Genomic DNA, 20,544 nt, shown 5'->3' on the forward strand with positions numbered 1-20,544 from the left:
ATTCATAACTTGCATGTGAAAATGGGCTATCACAGTGAATGGGGAAACTTTTTCAGCACCTACCCTGTAGTCTGCTCAGTTGTAGTTAGGCTATATAGTTCATATATATGAAAGTTAAAATCGCTGCATTATTAAATACACTTACTAGTTAGTGTACTAAAGCTTTCATAGATTATGAACCTATTTCAAAATGTTTTTGGCTTATTAACTAATATCCAGCCTACTACTTAATACTGCTTTGTTTTTGCAGCCCTTGTGCTGATAAAATTAGGACATTTTAAATGATATAACCTCATTAAATATCTGATCTCGCACAATAGAATTTCATTGGAAATGTTTTGTAAAATGGCATATTATACCAGGAAGATGCATTTAAATTCCAGTGTGCTGTTCAGTTTTGCTCGAACGGTGTGATAATGTTTGTGGTAATGTTTCTGAAGGAAGTCCCCCCCCCCCAATTTACTTCTGACTTTAGCCCAAATTCTTGAGAGACAATAAATCATCGGTGCTGGTTGCTGATCTCCGTGCTATCCAGAATGAGAAGAAGGTCACCATATTTCACCTTGAGCTCCACAATGAGTTACACACTTCCAGGCCTACAGTACAAGTCTTTGTGTCAGACTTAAAAGAATCCAAAAGACCCAAGCTCTGTGCTGGTATTTCCATTCTTGATCCTCAGAAGGCTGAGGTAAGAAACAACTATATGACCAAAAATACTGTATTTCCCTAACCAAGTCATTCAGCAACCATTACAATATTTATCAGTAGTAGTGGGGCAGATCTGCAGAACCACCTTACTCCTGGCACCAGTGTATCTGCTGCTTATGTGGACAGGGCTGGGGAGAGGTGGTGGCAAAGTCAGGGCCACGGGATGTAGTAGTCGTAGTAGTAGTAATTATTATTAATAATTTATAATTTATACCCCACCCATCTGGCTGGATTTCCCCAGCCACTCTGGGCAGATCCCAGCAGAATAATAATAATAATAATAATAATAATAATAATAATAATAATATGATAAAGTGATAAAAGATCAAACATTAAAAACTTCCCTAAACAGGGCTGCCACAGGTGTAAAGGAGTCAAAGCAAGAAAGAAGTTTATTTCAGTTGTGGCCTGCTTCTTAACACTTTTTCTTGGGTTGCCATTTTGCTGGTCGCTTTTATTTCAGGCAGATGTTTGGAAGTTCTGCCTGAAAAGATTCATTGCAAATGGTGGCAGAAATGCCATCTCAGTTGTGACCTTGGGCTGCAATGGATGGAAAGCGCTACTTGACTTTCAGAGGCCATTATGGTATTTGGTTAAGATGCTTTAAAAAAAAAGACCAAAAAAAAAAAGACTGTAACCTAGAACTCAATTTCCCAGTAATGGTTAAGGAAATAGAAGAGTGCAATGATCTGAAAAATCAGTGTAGTAACTGCAGCGATGTAGCTACTTTGATTTTTATATCAGAGGCATAAAATCCACTACCTGTTTCTTCTCAGGGTTATCTAAAATGGGGCTGGGATTGTCGAGACTACAATATTGCAACGAAGGTTGAATATGGATGGTTTGCTGGTTATCCAGCTATGCAAATCAAGGTGGACTGGCTCAGAGTTCCTTCAAGACTAGAAGCGGCTGCAAGTGGGTGAGTATTAAGTAATTCAGAACTTCAAAAATATGTTTAGATTTATATGTGGAAATCGAGCTGAGCTACATCTGCAGAGAACTACCAGCAAGGGATGCCATTATGTGTGTGTTTCTTGCCCCAACAAAATGAGTTGGATTAAAACATTAGTACTCTTCCTCTTCTCCTTCCAGAGAAGATGCGCAAGGTTGTTTCTGGTCTGAAACGGACAGAATTTTAAGGCATTCTACCAAATGTGGAGATTTAATCCTTTCACTCCTTTTCCCTTTAGGCTATCCACATTTGTTCCTGATATGGCCTGTAGGCTTGGATTGTCCCAAAGAGAACAGAAGAATCCTTCACAGCAGACTTCTGTAGTCGTGGCTCTCACATCTCCGAGAAGCTGTGCTCTTGTTCTGAAGCTACATAATGTAAATTATTTGCTTTGGGGTTTTCACATTCCTTAATAATCTTAGCGCAGCAATCCAAAGTGTACATGTGGGGATGGGGGGAAGGGAGAGAATATCTGTCGTGGAATCGCCACGACATCCAGAACCCTGTGAGCTCACAATGGCCAGGGCAGGAGGTGAGGCGTGGCTTTTGTATCGTTGTTCCTGGCAAATCTTTGCTGTTCTGAATCCCACCACCCTAAAACAATTGTTTAAATAGTCATTTATATCGCTCCAATTAATAAATGACAGATCAGCAAATAAAACCAAGCTTCCCACAGAGAGAGTTATGAAATCATGCTGCTCTCAAGATAAATTCCTCCACAAATCTGCAGATGGAAAGAAGGCTGCGTGTGCCAACCGTTCATATTGTACCATAGGAAAGAAAGAGCTATTGCGATAAGACTGTGTAAATGAAGCAAATGTGTTTATTTTCCGTTAATCTGTTCCATTTTCCAAAGAGCGTGTAAGGCTTTGTCAAGAACTAAGCAAATGAAAAGAGGAAAGCAAATACAGAAGAAGGCTAAAATCCTATACTTGCTTACTTGGGAGAAAGTCCCCTTGAACCTAACAAGACATACCTAGGATTGGGCTATATGCTTGGCACTAGGGCTGAGCCGAAACCAAGTAGGAGGTGACTTTCATTAGCCAGTGTCTCAATGGTAGAGCATCGGCTTTGCATTCAGAAGGCTCCAATTTCAATCTCTGGCACCTTCAGGCAGGGTGAAAAGTATCATCTTTCACCAACGAAATGTCATTTTTGTTCAGCCCTAGTTCTCTAACAGTGCCTTTAAGATATATATAGGATGCAGGAATTTAACAGGTGAAACATTCCCCATTGCTGCACCTGGTCTTAGTGCCTGGTGTTCTTGGGCAGCTGCTGGGGAACCAACACACTGAAACAACTCACCATAGACATCTGCCTTGGAGCCCTTAAAAAACAAAATCCATTTCCAGCTCGCACTTTAGCCACCACCAGGCAGCTGGGTCTAGCTGCTATTTAAATTTCTCACCATGCCCTGGAGTGTTGTGGCATTCTGGGAAATTTAAATGGTGGCTGGATCCAACTACCTTGCACTGCTCAGAGTGCTGCCGCCGACCCCTGTCACCAGACAGAGCCACCATGAAGCACCAGCAGGAGAGGACCTTCCAGAGAGCAGATAGCCCAGAGGTCTCTCAAACCTGGAACAGACACTGCCCATTAACTGAGTGCAATTGTAAGAGCGGTGGACTCGTAATCTGGTGAACCAGGTTCACGTCTCTGCTCCTCCATATGCAGCTGCTGGGTGACCTTGGGCTAGTCACACTTCTCTGAAGTCTCTCAGCCCCACTAACCTCACAGAGTGTTTGTTGTGGGGGAGGAAGGGAAAAGAGAATGTTAGCCGCTTAGAGACTCCTTTGGGTAGTGATAAAGCGGGATATCAGATCCAAACTACTACTCCTCCTCCACCACCTCCTCCTCCTCCTCCTCCTCTTCTTCTTCAGTATGACTTTCTAACCATTTCTACCACCTGTGTTGCTTCCCCTTGCAATAGAAATATTATGCAGGGCCTTTCAGCTAGAAATCAGGAGAACTGAGTTCCGGCAATTTTCAGGTTGGCGCCATCGCCATTATAAGACAACAAGGGAGGCGTTGGTGGTGGGTTCCGGCACCTCTTTTTCTAGAAAAATAGCACTGATATTATCTTACCTTTTTATTAGGTCACACTTTATGACACAAACATCTGGCTACCACTTCCACTCCCTGTAGCCCAACATGCAGAAGATTTAGCAATGCAGCCCCACGCCTGGAATTTCATTTCTAATCTGCCATCCTCATTTGTGGAAAATCTGAAAGGTTAGTAGGTTAGCCAGTGTCGTTTTGCTCTCCTGGTTCCAGCAAAAGTTGGTTTACACCAGGGCTACAAACCACAAATCCTGGAATCATCTCATCAGGTGGTTGAGAGATCTCAGTTGGTCCTCAGCACACCTTCCAAACTCCATGCCAGTTACTGAATCACTTTCTGGGTTGAAAACTCAATAATAAAATATGCCAGAAGAATATCTCTTATCAGAATATTATTTCTAACCATTTGAAGATGCTTACTAATAGCGTTTGCTTTTTAGGTCGTTGTTCAGTATCACAAGATACTATCACAACTTTCAACAATGTTAGCTTTCGCTATATAATGCCTACAAACTGCTACCATGTCTTGGTCCATGACTGTAGCCCGAAACTGAAATTCCTGGTGAGGGTAATGAAAGCAGAACAGTCAACTGATCTGATAATGACCCGTATCGACTTTGCCAATCTGTAAGTAAAGCATTGTAAGTTAGGGTTGCCATATTTCAGAAAGTGAAAATCTGGACAAAAAATTTGTTGACCTATTTATTTTAGGGGGGAAGGTTGTTTAGCTTTTCTTTTTCTTTTTGTAAAACCACCAGAAAAAAAATAAGTTTGTCGTCTACTTATAAGAAAATAGGCAAGAAGTCCCACTTACAACATGGATTGCCTTGCGTCCAGGTTTCCCTGGACATTTAGAATGGGCATAACAAATTCCGCCCGGACACCAATTTAGGGATCAAAATCCTGGCGATGTCCAGGATTTTCCAAACGTATGGCTGCCCTACAAAAGTCAACCTGATCAAAATATGAGAAGCCAAATAGTTAATGAATATTGGTAATATGACTAGTAGAAAGACTAGTTATACTGGTAATCACACTAGATTGATACACTTTCCCCAACAAATATTTGAATTTGTCATACAAAATATTCTTAACCACCAGTGATTGATAACAAGGTAGAATGTTCATTAGTCCAATGTGAATAAGTTGTCAAAAAGGTATGCACTTGGTATGTATGACATAAATGTATCATTGCCTTAATTAAACCAGATTTTTTCTGTTTGAAGGGAGGTTGACATGTATTCTTCAAATGGACTTGCAAAGCTGAAGATTAACGGTACTGAATTTCCACCAGAGAATCTCCCATTCACTTCCAATTCCAAAGGTAGCATACCTTTTCTGACTTCTCCTGAATTGTCTGACTCACTTGAACTATCTATAGCAAATTGTAAAGGGGCTTATGTATGCCAGTGGTTAGCAACTGAAAGGATGACCTTAGAGTCATGTACTAGGGCTTACGACAGCTAAAATGTCACATCCCCACACAATCCGGCACAAATTTTTCATCTGTCCCTCCCATTGGCAACTTGGAGGATAGCAGATGGTTTCTCTCAAGGAGCCAGACTGGGCCCCTACTTTGGCAGGTGTTGATCTCCAATATCTATGGTCTGGTATATATCTGATTTTTCCTTTGGGACCAGTTGATCGTGGAATTAGGCCTAAACATTATTCAAACATTTTATTTATTCCGGGAACCTTTTATATTGCAAACACAGTATAGAGTAATTCTTACTTGCTGGGCAGCTTTCACATAAGCAGCAGCAAGATTTCAGCTCCACATATCTGATGCTTTAATTGAAACAGAGAGAAATCAGTAATGGTGACAATCTGCACTGAGATGTGACACCAGAGTTTTTAGGGGGAAGTAATTCTGTTTTCTGGTTACAGGTGATACCCTTATCACTCGTGAGAAGAATGGCTTATCACTAAAAGCTCCAGAAGTTGGCATTGAAAATCTCTTCTATGATGGACGCACGCTTATGGTATACTTTTATTTGTTATCCTACCAATGTCTTGGATTTTTACAAACACATATGCAGCCAGAAGTGCATTGACTTTTACCACGTTCCTGTGCAGATTCAAGTACCTTTATCAATGATTGGGAAAACCTGTGGAATGTGTGGAAGATACGATGCTGAATATGAACAGGAATATAAGATGCCCAGTGGATATGAAGCCAAAAATGCTGTGAGCTTTGCTCAGTCTTGGATTCTTCCATCAGAATCCTGTACCAAAGGTTAGGCAATTATCTATTAATATGTGAATATCTGGGGAGTGATGCACATATTTTCTTCTTCACAACCTTTTAACAGTTCGGGGGGGGGGGGGGAGAACGACACCAAAAAGGGAACCAGAAATTTCCATAACTGTGACTAATTTCCAAATCATGGTTCCATCCACCCCTTCACTAAATTTTTAGGAACTCGGGATGACCACTTTACTAATCACCAAAGCCAACATGTGCTTTTAAAGATATATAGTAGCAGCAGAAAAATATGAACCACCTTCAGCTCTGGGAAGTATGTGTCTTCTAAAACACAATTGTATACTTCACACATTATGGCATTCTCTCATGCATTGCATTGATGTAGTCAGGTAGTTGTGCTTCCCATTGCCGAACACTGCTTGAGTCCCACTCTCTAGTATAGCTCATAATCCCTGCTCAATTTAAGCAGACACCTTTCCCTATTCTGTCTTCATGTCAGGCTGTAACACATTTTGCACAAACAAAACAGAATAACCCACCCACACAGGCAAGTTATCAATTTCCCATGTTTTCATAATTTATTTTGTAATGTGAGATTTCCAGCTGCAGTTTGGAAGCTTTAGCAAAAATCAGGTTTCTGAAAACAGTCCAGGCTATAATTTAGATATAGTTTAAACTCCATGTATTTTCTCAGTGTGGCTTGCCTAAATGTTCATGTACAAATGTTTCAAGATATGAGAAAGCAACTTGCAGCTGAACATGACCCCTTGACACAGCATAAGTATGCGAAGCAGTATTTTAATCCTTATTCCATGGGAAGGGAGGGAGAAATAGTATCCATCAATATTATCCAGAATATGTCGTCTTTAAGATACAGTTTGCTTGGGCTTTAGTTTGACTACCTTATTTGATGAGCCTGTGGGGACTGACATGATTCTATTCCTGGGAGTCTCAGAAACAGGTTGCACCCTTTCCTATTCCAGATATTTGGAGGGGATAGGTAAAAGTCTATAGCTACTGTTGATTAGTCCTGGGCAGGTAAGCTCCTCATTTCCCTTACATCAGAGGACTAAGGAAATAGGAAGAGGCACCTGGGTCAGGACTAAGGATGACAGGATAGATTTCTTCAAGAACCATTTTTTTCTTCCCAGTTAAATGAATATATATGTGGGTTTGAAAGCTGAAATAAATAAGTAAATAAAAACCACCCTCTCACACTAAAGCATATTAAAACAGAGAGCTATGTATTATAGTACAGAATGCAATCCACTGGGGTTGATCAAGTGAAGTCTCACTGAAGTTACTTTGCTCTTGAAATCCTGCCCAGAAATTTATCGTTCATTACTTTGGCTGCAAGCTATGTCCATTGTACTCCAGTTTGTTGTCGATCCAGTAATAAATCTTTGAGAGAAATCTTTATCAGTGTTCTGCTCAATAAGTAGAATTCTAAATGCATAGTCTTTTTAAACAGTCACATGGTGAAATTGAAATTCAAATAGCAAAACTGTATCACATCCCATTTTTGTTCCAGAATCTGCTACCATTCCACGGGGAAGAGCAAATAGGCATTGATCAGAAGCTCAAGGATATCAAAATTGTAACTGAGATTCAGGCAGCATGTTCCTGTGAATACCTGCAATGCACAGCTTGATGTTATTTGGCAGAAGATTAGAGTTTCAATTGGTTTCCATTCCAAGGCCAATATATTTAATGGACAGAGCAATGGAATTATTTCAAACAGGAAAAGTAGCATCACTTTCTCCTTTGAAGAACAATGCATTTCTACCATAATACTATCAGTAATTTTCAATAATAATTTTTAAAAAATCTATTTGTGTTAAATCATTTAATAAAACATCATGATTCAAAGAGCACAGCTGCACTTGTTCTGTGTCTTTTGAAATACCATGTTGCATCGAGTCCAGATTCCATGACACACATTCACAAAACACACCCTCAGTATTGGCTCTTGCAACCGATACCAGAAATAAGCAGCCAGGCGTTATTGCAGAGCAATTTCAGAATTGGGAGCAAGGTGACTTGGCTTTTAGGCATCCAAATGATGCTTAAAAAAAAAAAACAACCAAAGCCCTGGGATCTCTATGACAGTGGTTCCCAAAGTGGGTGGTACCCCCCCCTTGGGGGCCGATGGGATTACCTAGGGGGCTGCCGGAGGTGTAAATGGCGACCAAACTTTGAAAAGCTGCTATCACTGGATCATCCTCAGCAATTTCAATTATTCAAACTGAACAGTTTAAATCGAATTCTCAATAAACGTAAGCAATCGTTACTGCCTCAAATGTTATGGTGCTGCTATCTTCCTTAGCAGGTTGTGCAACCTGCCATTCCGAATAACAGTTTTTATAGGGTTGGTGGGTACCAGGGATGAGTCTATGTTTGACGTTTTATTATGTTTTTATATGGGTTGGAAGCCACCCCAATTGGCTGGGGAAACCCAGAGGGTGGCAACATGAGTATCTGCAGTGGCTCCACATCTCCCCAGGGAAGTTCACCTGGCGCCTTCATTGTGCACCTTTGGGTGCCAGGCAAAAACGTTCCTTTTTAACCAGACCATTGGTTGATCTGATTTACATCCTATGCCCTTTTAAAATGTGTTTTTTTTCTGTGGAGGGGGGGGCTATTGGGTTGTTGTTTTTATTTTTTATTAGCTATCTTTGTGGCTTTACATCTTGATTTTATTCTGTGAACCACCCTGAGACCCCCGGGTATAAGATAGTATATAAATTCAATCCATCGATAAATTGTGGTTTTGTTTATTTATTTTGTTCTGTGAACCGCCCATGAGACCTCTGGGTATAGGTCGGTATATAAATGCAATAAATATTATTTTTATGGAGCCAAGGAGTTGTGGTGCGACCACCCCCCTCAAAGTTTGGGAAAGTTTACACAGTGAATACAGAGCGCAAAGGATCAGGTACTGCTGTCTTTAAAGTGTCCAAATTAGGCAGCTCCTGAGGGATTTATTATTTTATTATTTGTATTATTGTTCCACTTGAGTTTTGTCTCTGAACTGTTAAAGCACAGCCAAACCCTGAGGGTGAAATATGGCGGGTGACGCTAAGGGGCGCTCATGGAACCGTTCCCTCAGCGTCTCCCCTTCCATTTATGGGCGGAGTCAGCTTCCCACCTTCCCCCACGCCAGCCCTCAACCAGGGATTATATATTCTCGAAGAGGCAGAGACGAAAAGGAGCAGCAGCCGCGGCGCGCACGCACTCACGCACGCAGCACGCCCAGCTTAAGCACCTGATACGAAGACATGGAGGGGTTGCTAAGCGGCGCCTGCGCGCGCCTCCCGGCCGCGCTCCTCCTCCTCCTCATCTCCCACCTGCGGCTGAGCTCCGGCGCGTGCCCGTGCGAGGACCCCGCGCTCTGCAACCCCATCTCCGGAGCCAGGGACTTCGAGGTGCGCAGGCGCCAAACAGCTTCTTAGGCGTCGGGGAGGGGGAGAGGAGAGGAGGGCGCGGTTGCTTGGTGAGAGCACGTGACACTCCTCTCAGCCAATCCTCGACGGTGTTGGTGAGGGTGGGGAGAGAGATCGGGAGGTGGTGGTAACTTGGAAGGTTGTTCCTGTCAGGGGTGGTGAGGAAGGCTCTTCAGACGTTGCTGAACTACAAACTCCCATCCCATCCCCAGCAAGCATAGCCAATGGCTAGGGACGACAGGGAGATGGTTGTTCAGCAACACCTGGACCAGGGTTTCCCCGAACTTGGGTCCCCAGCTGGTTTTGGACTACAGTTACCATCATCCCTGACCAATGGTCCTGCTAGCTAGGGTTGATGGGAGTTGTAGTCCCAAAAAACAGCTGGAGACGCAACTTCGAGACACACTGATCTGGAAGGCTGAAGCTTCCATACATATCCTGCAATGCTTGCTAAGTCCACCATGCCCTCTCCATAGGCAGAGATTCAGCAACTGCAAGTTTTCTGCACCACAGGGAAAGCTTCACCTGTTGGATTTCTGCCTTTCATGTAGTGCTAAAGGCACTGGTGTCCTCTCAAGGAAGGCACAAAACCTGAATATTCTTTGGGGGCTTATATGTAACTCCGGGTTTCCCCTTGTTGAAAACTGATTGGCACTGCCCTCTGTGGCCAAAACATTAGGAGAATGAGTTAAAACGGAGGCTATGCAGTGGGAAAAGAGAAGCGAAGGAAACAACAGTTTCCTGTTGTGGTTCTGGCCATGTGAAAGTCAAGAGCTTCCTACACACAATTTCTTTATGCAGGTAAGCAGGAGGCATTATCAGAGCTCAAGGACACATTCCACCTATGCTAAAGCAGCAGTAGGTCTAGCGACGAGAGAATATATATGCCTGGCCTGGGCAGAGGACTGAGGGCCAGATAGAAAGATATTGAGGGTCACATTTAGCTCCTGGGCCTAAGGTTCCTTATCTCTGCTGTGCATAATATATAGCCATCATGGCTAGTGGCAATGGATAGTCTTATCCTTCATGAATTTGTCTCATCTCCTATTTTAAGGTGTCCAAGGTGGAATCTACACACATATTTAAAAAATGCTCTGAAAATGCTTTTTTTTAAAAAGTTTTGAAAAATACATTGGATTTGGCATAGCTCACTGTCACCACCTAGTGTCACATCTATATATTGCACTTTACAACACATTTAAAACATTTTATTTTCAGCTGTATAAGCTGAGTCCCAAGTTGCAATGCTGCGCAGAGTGGTGCATAGATTGCAATCCTTTGCATAATTTAACATGTTTGGATGCATAGATTTCAAGGGGCTTGGGTGTATCTTGTGCTCCGTTGAAATGTATACAGTACTGTTTTATTTATTTTTCATTTGAACATCCTCTGTTTTTACCACAACACTGCTGAACCGTAATAGTCCCTTTTACTGAGAAAATTTGTCTGAGGCAGATACGTATCTGAGGAAATGAAACCAATGTGCGCTGCCCCTTCAGGCATGCTTCTAATTGTTAAAATGCTCAAATTAGATGGGAAGTGCATCTCACCTACTTATCTGAAAGTTAACTCCCAAATGTATTGTCTCCTGCTTCCCAGGGATAATTGGTTGAGCCCTGGAAAATCCTCACCAACTTATATTACAAGGTGTTCTGTGGGTTGCTGCCTAGAAGTGGTTTAATTAACGATACCCATCTTTGTGCTTCACATTAGTCAGTAAACCTTGAATTTTAGCTAATCTCTTTAAAGATAATACTTATTTGAAAGGATAAAAGTTTATCATGAGATCCCATAATTTAGCGAACTATCTTATTTGATCCATACAAAGATTAAGACTCTTTAGAGCCATCGTTTTTTGACAATCTACTTCATGAATTAGGAACACTACTAGCATTCGACTATGAGAGCCTATTGTAGGAGCTACACTGATTACCTATGAGGGTCCTTTTTCTGGTCCTTATCTCTTTGTGTTGCACCTGCCTTTAGAGTTTTCAGGCACTGGGTGCAAACTATTTTATTTACTTGTACATTTAATGGTGTTCAGTAGGTTTAGCTGAGTTGTGTCGCTGCTGTTGCCACTGGCTTTTAATTTTTGATTATCATGTAACTTAAGTGTTGGTGGGCTTAAATACAGATATTTTTGTGCTTATAGTTTTGTAAGCCACCTTGAGGATTTCTGTTGAACAATTGATAGAACTATATTGAATAAGTAATAACCAAATGAAGAAATAAACCATTTAAATGACACCAATAACAAGAGTTAGCACATCTGGCTGTTGTAGGGGGAGAGAGAGACTTTTACTATTTTTTCTTTTAATTTTTGCTATGCCTCTGCAGGTCTTTATATTTGACATTGGTGGGCAGGCCTGGAAATTTTATGACTGGTCACATATTACTACAGTGGCGATTTTCGGAAAATACGACCCTGAGCTTATGTGTTACGCCCATTCAAGAGGAGCCAGAGTTGTTTTAAAAGGTACGTTCTGCAGAGAACATTTTGGTGTATCGTCAGCATCTTGTATGCGTTTTCTCATAAGTAATTCCCACTGAGTTACTCCTGTTAAGTGTGCACAGGAGTGCAACCTTAATAATTATATGAGAATATTGTGATTGTGTGAAAGTAAGCTTGCACTGTCAACTTGTACCACCAGTCTCAGGACACACTAGCAATCTCCGTTATGTTAAGCTGCTTCAAGCACAAAGGGATGATGGACCGATCAGTTTGTCTTTGGGGGAGCTCTCTTTTGAAATTTGCTGGCTTTAGATTCATGCATACTAAGAAGTGTAAAGCATGCATGATTCTCCTCCCATCATCCCTAGTTCTAGACTCATTTACACAGAAGATAAAGTTCTGATTGTTTCAGGAGAACTTCTATGTAAGCTCTGTTAAATGGTTGTGTAATTGATCATGAGACTTCATGTAATATCCTGTACTGTTGTCATACTGTGGACAGCCAAGGATAATAGGGGATGTAACTGCTTGAGCACATGCTGCCAGGCCAGAACACAAATGTGTCACTCCAGAAAACCATGGTCTGGATGTAAAGTCTGGAAGCTATGGTGTTTCCATTTGCATTGAACGTGCTTTTTTTAAACACACACACACCAAAAAACAGTGTTGCATTTATTCTGAGAAAGAAGCAAACTTGCATATCTTCAAACTTGTAGCGTACTCCCAGTCTAGATGAGGGTCCCATACAGATCTCCTGCCAAGAAATCTCCTGTGGCTGCTATTTGTCGCCAGCACAAGAGGTGCTGTTTACTGCAAATAGCATCTTCAGAGGCACATGCCAGCCAGGAGACTAGGGACCCATACAAGTGCTTTTCCTTCAAAATAAAAGTGGTAGCATTAAGCACACTTTTTCAAAAAAAGTGTGCTGGATGTAACATGTAGTTTATGTAACATGTAGCTTATTCCTTGGGCCCCATTACATAGTGTAAATTGTTAGTGTAAGCTCTGGCACACATTGGGGTTAACTAGATCAAGTAATTGGGGACAAGAATCTGGATCACAAAAGGAGGATACAACTCAGTTTTATTCAGCAGTAAATCAACAAACCAATCCAGTGGTGTCAGCAACAGTATAATAAGTTTAGCACAACAATATACGTGCGTTCACAAAAGTTCAGCAATATATCTTGTGACTAGATTTAGTTCTTAAGCAACTTCTGAAGTAGTTTCTAAATGCTTTTTTTAATTTCTTGTTTCACTTTCTCCTTTCCTTTATGAACATTGGTGTTCAGGCCCTCTCTTCTTGCTAATATCCATAGCCCACTGCTAATCACATAATCCACTTCAGCAGATGTTCACACAAACCCTGATCTGCTGATGAAGGCTTTTTGCCCCAGGATGTGTACAAAGAGCTCTGGGTGGATAGATTCGGATAGTTATGAAGTAAGGGATTAGGGCTCCAATCCTAAACAAAGCCTATCACAAAGTAAGCCCCCTTGAGTTAAGTGGAATATACTGCTATATATTGAGTGATATTTAATATCACGGCAGTCTAAAATGTTTCTTGTCCCTTCTAGCAATTCAAGACTGGCACTTAATCACATTTTCTTATTTAGGAGACATATCTGTGAAGTCAATTGTTGACCCTGCTGTCAGAGCAGCCTGGATAAAAGAAAAAGTGGATCTGGCCAAAAGACAGCATCTGGATGGAATCAATATAGACATTGAACAGGAGGTTGCAAAGTCTTCACCTGAATACTATGCGTTAACAGATTTGGTTAAAGAAACAACAGAAGCTTTTCACAGAGAAATTCCAGGATCACAGGTAAAAAAATAAAGCAGAGATTACTCTTACACAAATATGAATTCAATTCCACATCAGCCAAATTCCATTGATTCATCTCAGTGCATGACATTAAACACTCTTTTTTTGACACCATTTACTATTGTGAGCACAAATTTTGGTACTGGATATTGATAGCAGGCACAGCTATTCCATTAAGTGTCAGCCCAGCAACAACAAAAAAAACTAATAGGCCAGGAATAATAATAATAATGATAATATTATTTATACCCCGCCCATCTGGCTGGGTTGCCCGCGCCACTCTGGACAGCTTCCAACACATAAAAACATAATAAAACATGAAACATTAATGATAACAATCTGATCCAATATAAAACGTCACAATAGCTTTTAAATAAGCAAATTTAGAATCTTATACCTTGTTGCCAAGTATACACAGATGCTGCTGCGGTTGTGTCCCCAAACATTCCAATCAATTAACAGGAATGGATAGTATTCAGCTGAGTTTTACTTAGAGTAGACCCTGTGAAATTAATAAACATGAGTCAGTTAGGGCCTTAATTTTAATAGGTTCACCCTGAGTAAAGCGAAGTTGAAGAACACACTATATGCAGCGTTGAAATGAATTGCAAATTGTGTATAATGTACTAAGAATATCCATTCAGAGATAGATATGTGCTTTTATTTCCCCCCACAGGTGACTTTTGATGTAGCCTGGTCTCCAGATTGCATAGACAAACGATGTTACAACTACACCGGGATTGCAGAGTCTTGTGATTTCGTATTTGTTATGTCTTACGATGAACAGAGTCAGGTGTGGTCAGAATGCATAGCCAGAGCCAATGCTCCATATAACCACACCATAATGGGTAAGAACCAAATATATAATATTTCCAAAAACGTTGAAGCCATGGAAATTTGTTCCCACTCCCCCCCCCCCCAGGGAAGAAAACAAGTAAAAAAAAAATTGGGGGGAGAGGGGGTTGAATAATGGAGATCTGAGGAAGGCGAGAGGATTTAAGAATTGTAACATTTGATATATGATTGTTCCAGTTGAATTTCAGATGGTTGGATATAATATTATTTTTTTTGTTATTTAATTAGAATACGAAAAATACATTCACATGGGCATTAATCCAAAGAAGATTGTGATGGGCGTTCCATGGTACGGCTATGATTATACCTGTCTAGGCTTAATTAAGGTAAGAGAAAGATAGCTGCTTTATTATATTTATTATTTAAAACAACTTCTATTTATTATTTAAAATGCTCACAGAGATACATAATATATAACATTATAACTTTCATATTACAATAACATAAATAAATTATACGGATATATGTTTTCCTTAGAATCATTATTCAAAACTATAGCAATGCCAAATGTTCTTTATAAAAACCTGCTTATTTGCATGTTATTTTCTCTTCTAATACAAGTTCTGATAATGTTACAATGTCCCAAATATTTTCAAACCCATTTTGAGACTGGAGATGCAGTGCTCTTTGTCTAAGCTTTTGCAATACTTATTTTTTACAGTAAAGTAGACAATAAGGTAGTAGCTAACATCTATGTTTTGTTCACTGTTGTCTCTGAAGTTTAATTCATGGCATGGATTATAGACTGTTCCCTTTTTTTGAGATTTAACACATGTGTAACAGAAGTTGCTTTTCTTTAGGCCCATGTTTGTTCAATCGCAAAAGTTCCTTTCCGAGGGGCTCCATGCAGTGACGCAGCAGGACGTCAGCGCCCGTATAAAGTAATCATGGATCTGGTAAACAGTTCTATTTCCGGGATCCTGTGGGATGAGGAACAGGAAGCCCCATATTTAGAATACAAGGTGAGTTGTTAAAAGACTTGCTTTCTGAAATGTATTTCCTTTAGAAGACTATAAGTTGTACAAGTACACCAGAATCAGATAGTAGCCGTGTTGATCCATTAAGGGAAAAAACCCCAGCATCACAAAGTGATGAACATGCTTTTGAGTTTGCCGGAACTCTTCAGGGAGCAACGTGCTGAACAAATTAAAAGATGGAGTGGGAGTGAGTTGGAGAAAGAGAAAAAGTAGGTGATGGTTGTTTTGTCCCTCATATCTATGATTAAGATGGAGAGAGCAGGAGGCATCATGCAGACATACCCGGAATAGCCACATCTGAATGCAAGACAAATTACAAGATGCTTTAAAAAAAATTCCTCTCCCTGGCCGCTTCACCCCACAAACTCTCCACTTGGATGTGCATGGATATACAAAACGAAACTTGGGCAAACTTATCATGGTTTTCATCTTCTAAAGATAAGGGCGGACCCCATATAGTAAAAAAAACCAACAACAGGACATATGTTGCCTAGAAAACAAAAGATAACAGGGGAGGCACCAAGTGGATCTCTGTTGGAGGGAGTTTTATAATTGAAGCATAACTAGAGAAATGTTCCTCTAATTGGTCACCACCCATCTAAATTTTGCAAGTGAAATCAGTTGCCTCTAATGATGATTTCAGCTGCTGGGCAAACACTGTTGGAACGATGCAATCTTTCAAGGACCCTGATCCCAGACCATTTATGACTTTTTAAAATTGTGCCCAGAAGCAAACTTGGATCTAGTGAAGCTCTTTAAGTATAGGGGTGAAAATGCTAATACCAGCCAGCATCTCTCAACAACCTAGCTGCTGTATTCTGCACCAACTGGTTTCTGAATTTTTTCCAAAAGCAGAAGCTATAACGTGTTGCGTTAATCAAGCATGGATATTCCTGATGAAATGGGTATCTGTCATGTCTTGGCTGAAGGCTTCATATATGGGAAAAGCATACTTGCAGAATTTGCAAATAATTATTGGAAACATAAAACAGTAAGCAGGCATATTATTAACCAGTGCTCTGTGTAACATGCAGTCAATAACCAATCATTTTATATAGCATTTAAAATTTGCAACGGGCTTCCTCTTGCTTTGCTTCACGGTAACACTTTGAGGCATGTGCCCATTAGCTCCATTTTTCAAAGGCCGAGAGAAGTTGTTTTGTCTGAGTATATGCAAAGGAACATTTGGCAGAGACTTGAGTTTGGCTCTCTTGGATCCAAGTGCAAAAACCTCTCATCATCAAGCTTACTTTGCAGGAGGCATATTAACACATTCTCTTTGTTCCACTGTTTTGTAGGACGAACATGGCGTTTTTCATCAAGTGTGGTTTGACAATCCCAGGAGCATTTCTCTGAAGGCAGCCTATGTGAAAAAACTTGGCTTAAGGGGTATTGGCATGTGGAACGCGGATTGCCTTAATTACTCCGGTGGCTCCTTAGCACAAGAGCAAACAGCAGCAATGTGGGCAGCCTTGATACCAAAGTGACTTAAGGAGAGTGTTTAGTTTGCCTGTTAGCTGTGATTATTTTCAATTTTAATGCATTTTTACATACAGATATAATTAGTTTTAATTATCTGGTTTTTATTTTTTTCAATTCTAATACATCTTTATCAACAAATAAAATTAAATACCTGCTTTATATTTTGTTCAGCATTAATAAATAATGTTTTAAGTACCTTATATCACATGTGTTTCTTTTATCCTGTAACTGATTGATTATTTAGCAAAACCTTTCGATAGTACCATGGGCGCTAGAAGAGCCCATAGAATGGGGGAAGAAGCAGAAAGCATTTCTAACCTCCCTTCCCCTGTAAAGGCCCATCCTTTTCAACCCATCATGTGTTCCTCTGTTCTCCACCCTCACGATAGCATTTCTAATTCTCATGACACCTCTGGCCTATGCAAACACATAATCTAATTCCAATGTACCCATCCCTTTCTGACTACAACAGGGGGCCAGCAGTGCCCTATAACAAGAGCCAACCTGAGCCCATGGCAGAAAAAAAAATCAATACAAGAAAAAAAAATCACACAAATTTCCTCTGCTCACCAACCCTCCAACTGCCTGGCCTGATTTCACCACTAAGAGATAACCTAGGTAAAGGTAAAGGGACCCCTGACCATTAGGTCCAGTCGTGACCGACTCTGGGGTTGCGGCGCTCATCTCGCTCTATAGGCTGAGGGAGCCGGCATACAGCTTCCGGGTCATGTGGCCAGCATGACTAAGCCACTTCTGGCGAACCACAGCAGTGCACAGAAACGCCGTTTACCTTCCCGCCAGAGCGGTACCTATTTATCTACTTGCACTTTGACGTGCTTTCAAACTGCTATGTTGGCAGGAGCAGGGACCGAGCAACGGGAGCTCACCCCGTTGCAGGGATTCGAACCGCCGACCTTCTGATTGGCAAGGCCTAGGCTCTGTGGTTTAACCCACAGCGTCGCCCGTGTCCCTAGAGATGACCTAGACAAGGTCAAAAGGCAAAGCACCCTCTTGTGACACAATACACAAGCTGTCCTCAGGACAACCTCTTCAGAACCAGGACCAGCCACTTCAGAAAGCACCCTGGGGGTGCAGTTTCTACATGGGCTCAACATGCCACCACCAGCTCCTCCTTCCAACAGCTGTCTCAAGAAGTAGGATAGCATGACATTAAAGTCGCTCTTCAAGGAGATGTGCTGTTTCTGCTCTACTTTCTTTTTCAGTTAGATCTCGAAAACTTCGCTCCCCCAAGCAAAGATGGAAGTCCAAAGAATCCTATAATCCTGGCGATCATGCGGCAGCTCGTGCATTCGTTCTATTTGTATGCCGCTTTCCCACAAAAATAAGCCTGCTAAGTGGCTAAGGGCAAAGAGAAACAATACATTTCAACACCAAACAATACAAAAAGCATTTCCTAGTAATGCAGCAAAGCAACACAATAGCAAATATAAGAAACAACAACAAAAAAGCATTTCAGAACTCTAAATATAACAAGATTACATAAACAATTATTCCAGCATCCAATAACAAAAATAAAGGCGCTTTATAATTTCACCTTGGTCCTAGAAACACCCTTTACATGAAGTTGCTCATGGTCCTGCAAGGCTTCCAAGGACAAGTGGGGGACAGTTGGAAACACGACTCCTATGGGGTTAAGTTACCCGTTTTCTTTATAGGCATACACAGAACTATCTGAACGTACAAACAGATTGGGACGTAGCAAAGTACACTGTGCCTTTTTCTCAATGTACCATTTTTACTCAAGAGAATATACTGTGCACAATCAACTCTGACTAAAGTATTCTGACTGCTGTTCCTTTTCATAGCTGCAGGAAAAACTTCTCTCTTTTGAAAAGACGTACCCTAAGAAAGCAAAGGACAGAAAACTGTTGGTCAGTGTAAATAAAATGCAAGGGGAAGATGCACATAAAACCATGAGCCATATCCTGTGCTGCCAACATCGAGAGAACTGTTAGATCAATGTTTTGACATGGGAGAGGGGCAAGAGACTGTTCTGGTTAATAATTGACTACCCATGTTCACAGCTTAGGTCAAGGTGCATAGCTGATAACGCTTAGCTTTTTTCATCACATGGGGACTGGCCTTATATATGTAAGGCCTTTACCTATACAAATTATATTAACTCTGGAAAATCAGCCAAGTTTTATTTTACCTTTTGTGTAACCTTTCAGTTTCTTTTTATGAGCTAAGCTGAAGAACAAATCAAGGAATTGCTTAGGAAGATAAGGTGGTGTATTCAGGGCCAGATTTAGGTTTGATGAGGCCCTAAGCTACTGAAGGTAATGGGGCCCTTTATATGTCCAGCTGTCCTTTGTCAACAACAAATTGTCGCTGTTTTTTGTGTTGAATATATGCTATACAGTATGGTAATTTATGGACCTAAGAGGTATCAAAAGCCATTTGCACATAACAAAATATGTATTTTATCAAAGTAATTGATATAGAAATGAGCAAACCAGTGATATTTTAGGGAGCAAGCTAGCATTACTTACATCATAGGAGCCTACACAACACAAAACACTGTTGCTTTATGTAGGCTTTATTTTTATTTTTTTATCTTATATTTTGGAAATGCACATCCAGGTTTTTTTTCCCCTTTAATTTTTTTGGGGGCCCCCAAGAGAGTGGGGCCCTAAGCTATAGCTTGTTTAGCTTATACGTAAATCCGGCACTGGGTGTATTACACCGAGTCACTCGGACCATTGCTCCATCTAGCAATAGCCCTCCAGATTTTTAGAGAGAAGCATTTCCCAATCCTGGAGATAGGATCGCACCTGGGACCCTTTGATGCAAGGCCAGTGTACTACAGAATGAACAGCCCTTCCCAAGGGATATTTACATCTTGCCAGAGGGGGTAGCCTATTAGCCTACTGTAGCAAAAACAATGAAAAGTCTTATGATACCTTAAAGCAGTGGTGAGGGGACCTCTGGCCCAGGGTCAAAATACAGCCCTCCAGGCTTATCTAGTTCCCCTTGGGACTTCATAATATGAACAGACGGGATGTCACTCCCTAGCTACATGTAACTTTATAACCTGTTGATAAGGTAGATATATATCTCAGCTTTGCTATCATCAACAGTGGAAAAGGCCATCTGTCCAGAGGAAAAAAATGTTTGAGAGTAAGATACTCTACTGAACGGAACAAAATATGGGCCAAGGGTCTTAAGAACCATGAAACAAGTTACATGAGCCCAAGGGGGCCTTTGTCACACAGTTCTCCTTAATAACAATAATTTTCTACCCATTGAGACATTTAATAAAACGCTATATTTCAAGAACAGATTGACTGCAACATAGCCACACCTTATTTTGTATTTTGTTTTATGAAATAGTATATTACATTTCCACAGTGGAGGCAGATCTGTTTTTAAAAATAATTTTTTTGGGATAGAGCTGGCTCTTCAAACTTGCACGCCAAGGAGCAGGCAGAATTGATGCTTTGCGGCTGCAAAATTAAGGACTTGAGTCTCACTTTCAATCTTAGATGTCAAATGCTTCCTTAAAGGTAAAGGTAAAGGTACCCCGGCCCGTACGGGCCAGTCGTGTCCGACTCTAGGGTTGT

At 40.9% G+C, this 20,544-nt stretch overlaps 2 protein-coding genes across 6 annotated transcripts in view; both read left to right on the forward strand.

Moving 5' to 3' along the window:
- Positions 1-7,801, forward strand: part of LOC128415115 (vitellogenin-2-like) — a 31,383-nt gene extending 23,582 nt beyond the window's left edge. The window contains exons 22-30 of the mRNA XM_053390979.1: positions 476-688; positions 1,485-1,627; positions 1,899-2,037; positions 3,757-3,892; positions 4,162-4,348; positions 4,948-5,045; positions 5,609-5,703; positions 5,798-5,957; positions 7,459-7,801. Of these exons, the coding sequence (XP_053246954.1) occupies positions 476-688; positions 1,485-1,627; positions 1,899-2,037; positions 3,757-3,892; positions 4,162-4,348; positions 4,948-5,045; positions 5,609-5,703; positions 5,798-5,957; positions 7,459-7,499 (1,212 nt within the window). The 3' untranslated portion in view covers positions 7,500-7,801. The remainder of the gene's footprint in view (positions 1-475; positions 689-1,484; positions 1,628-1,898; positions 2,038-3,756; positions 3,893-4,161; positions 4,349-4,947; positions 5,046-5,608; positions 5,704-5,797; positions 5,958-7,458) is intronic.
- Positions 7,802-8,983: 1,182 nt separating this feature from the next.
- Positions 8,984-17,155, forward strand: LOC128415564 (di-N-acetylchitobiase-like). 5 transcript variants are annotated; one of them, XM_053391897.1, is made up of 7 exons: positions 8,984-9,420; positions 11,708-11,846; positions 13,438-13,646; positions 14,323-14,494; positions 14,730-14,827; positions 15,302-15,463; positions 16,777-17,155. In XM_053391897.1, the coding sequence occupies exons 1-7, from the start codon at positions 9,019-9,021 to the stop codon at positions 16,963-16,965; spliced, it is 1,371 nt and encodes a 456-aa protein (XP_053247872.1). In that variant the 5' UTR covers positions 8,984-9,018; the 3' UTR covers positions 16,966-17,155. The 5 variants fall into 5 exon arrangements, with proteins under 5 accessions (XP_053247872.1, XP_053247873.1, XP_053247874.1 ...); XM_053391899.1 differs by having other exon boundaries at positions 9,088-9,352; XM_053391901.1 differs by having other exon boundaries at positions 9,389-9,465.
- Positions 17,156-20,544: the final 3,389 nt, after the last annotated feature.

The sequence above is a fragment of the Podarcis raffonei genome, chromosome 6 (assembly GCF_027172205.1).
Source record: "Podarcis raffonei isolate rPodRaf1 chromosome 6, rPodRaf1.pri, whole genome shotgun sequence".
In the NCBI taxonomy this organism is placed as follows: domain Eukaryota; kingdom Metazoa; phylum Chordata; class Lepidosauria; order Squamata; family Lacertidae; genus Podarcis; species Podarcis raffonei.

Bases quoted from the DNA above. Each gene is read 5' to 3' on its own strand.
- LOC128415564 (XM_053391897.1), top strand. From the start codon at position 9,019: ATGGAACCGTTCCCTCAGCGTCTCCCCTTCCATTTATGGGCGGAGTCA. The intron at 11,847-13,437 runs GTACGTTCTGCA...TTTCTTATTTAG, and splicing joins AGCCAGAGTTGTTTTAAAAG to GAGACATATCTGTGAAGTCA. The intron at 13,647-14,322 runs GTAAAAAAATAA...TTCCCCCCACAG, and splicing joins GAGAAATTCCAGGATCACAG to GTGACTTTTGATGTAGCCTG.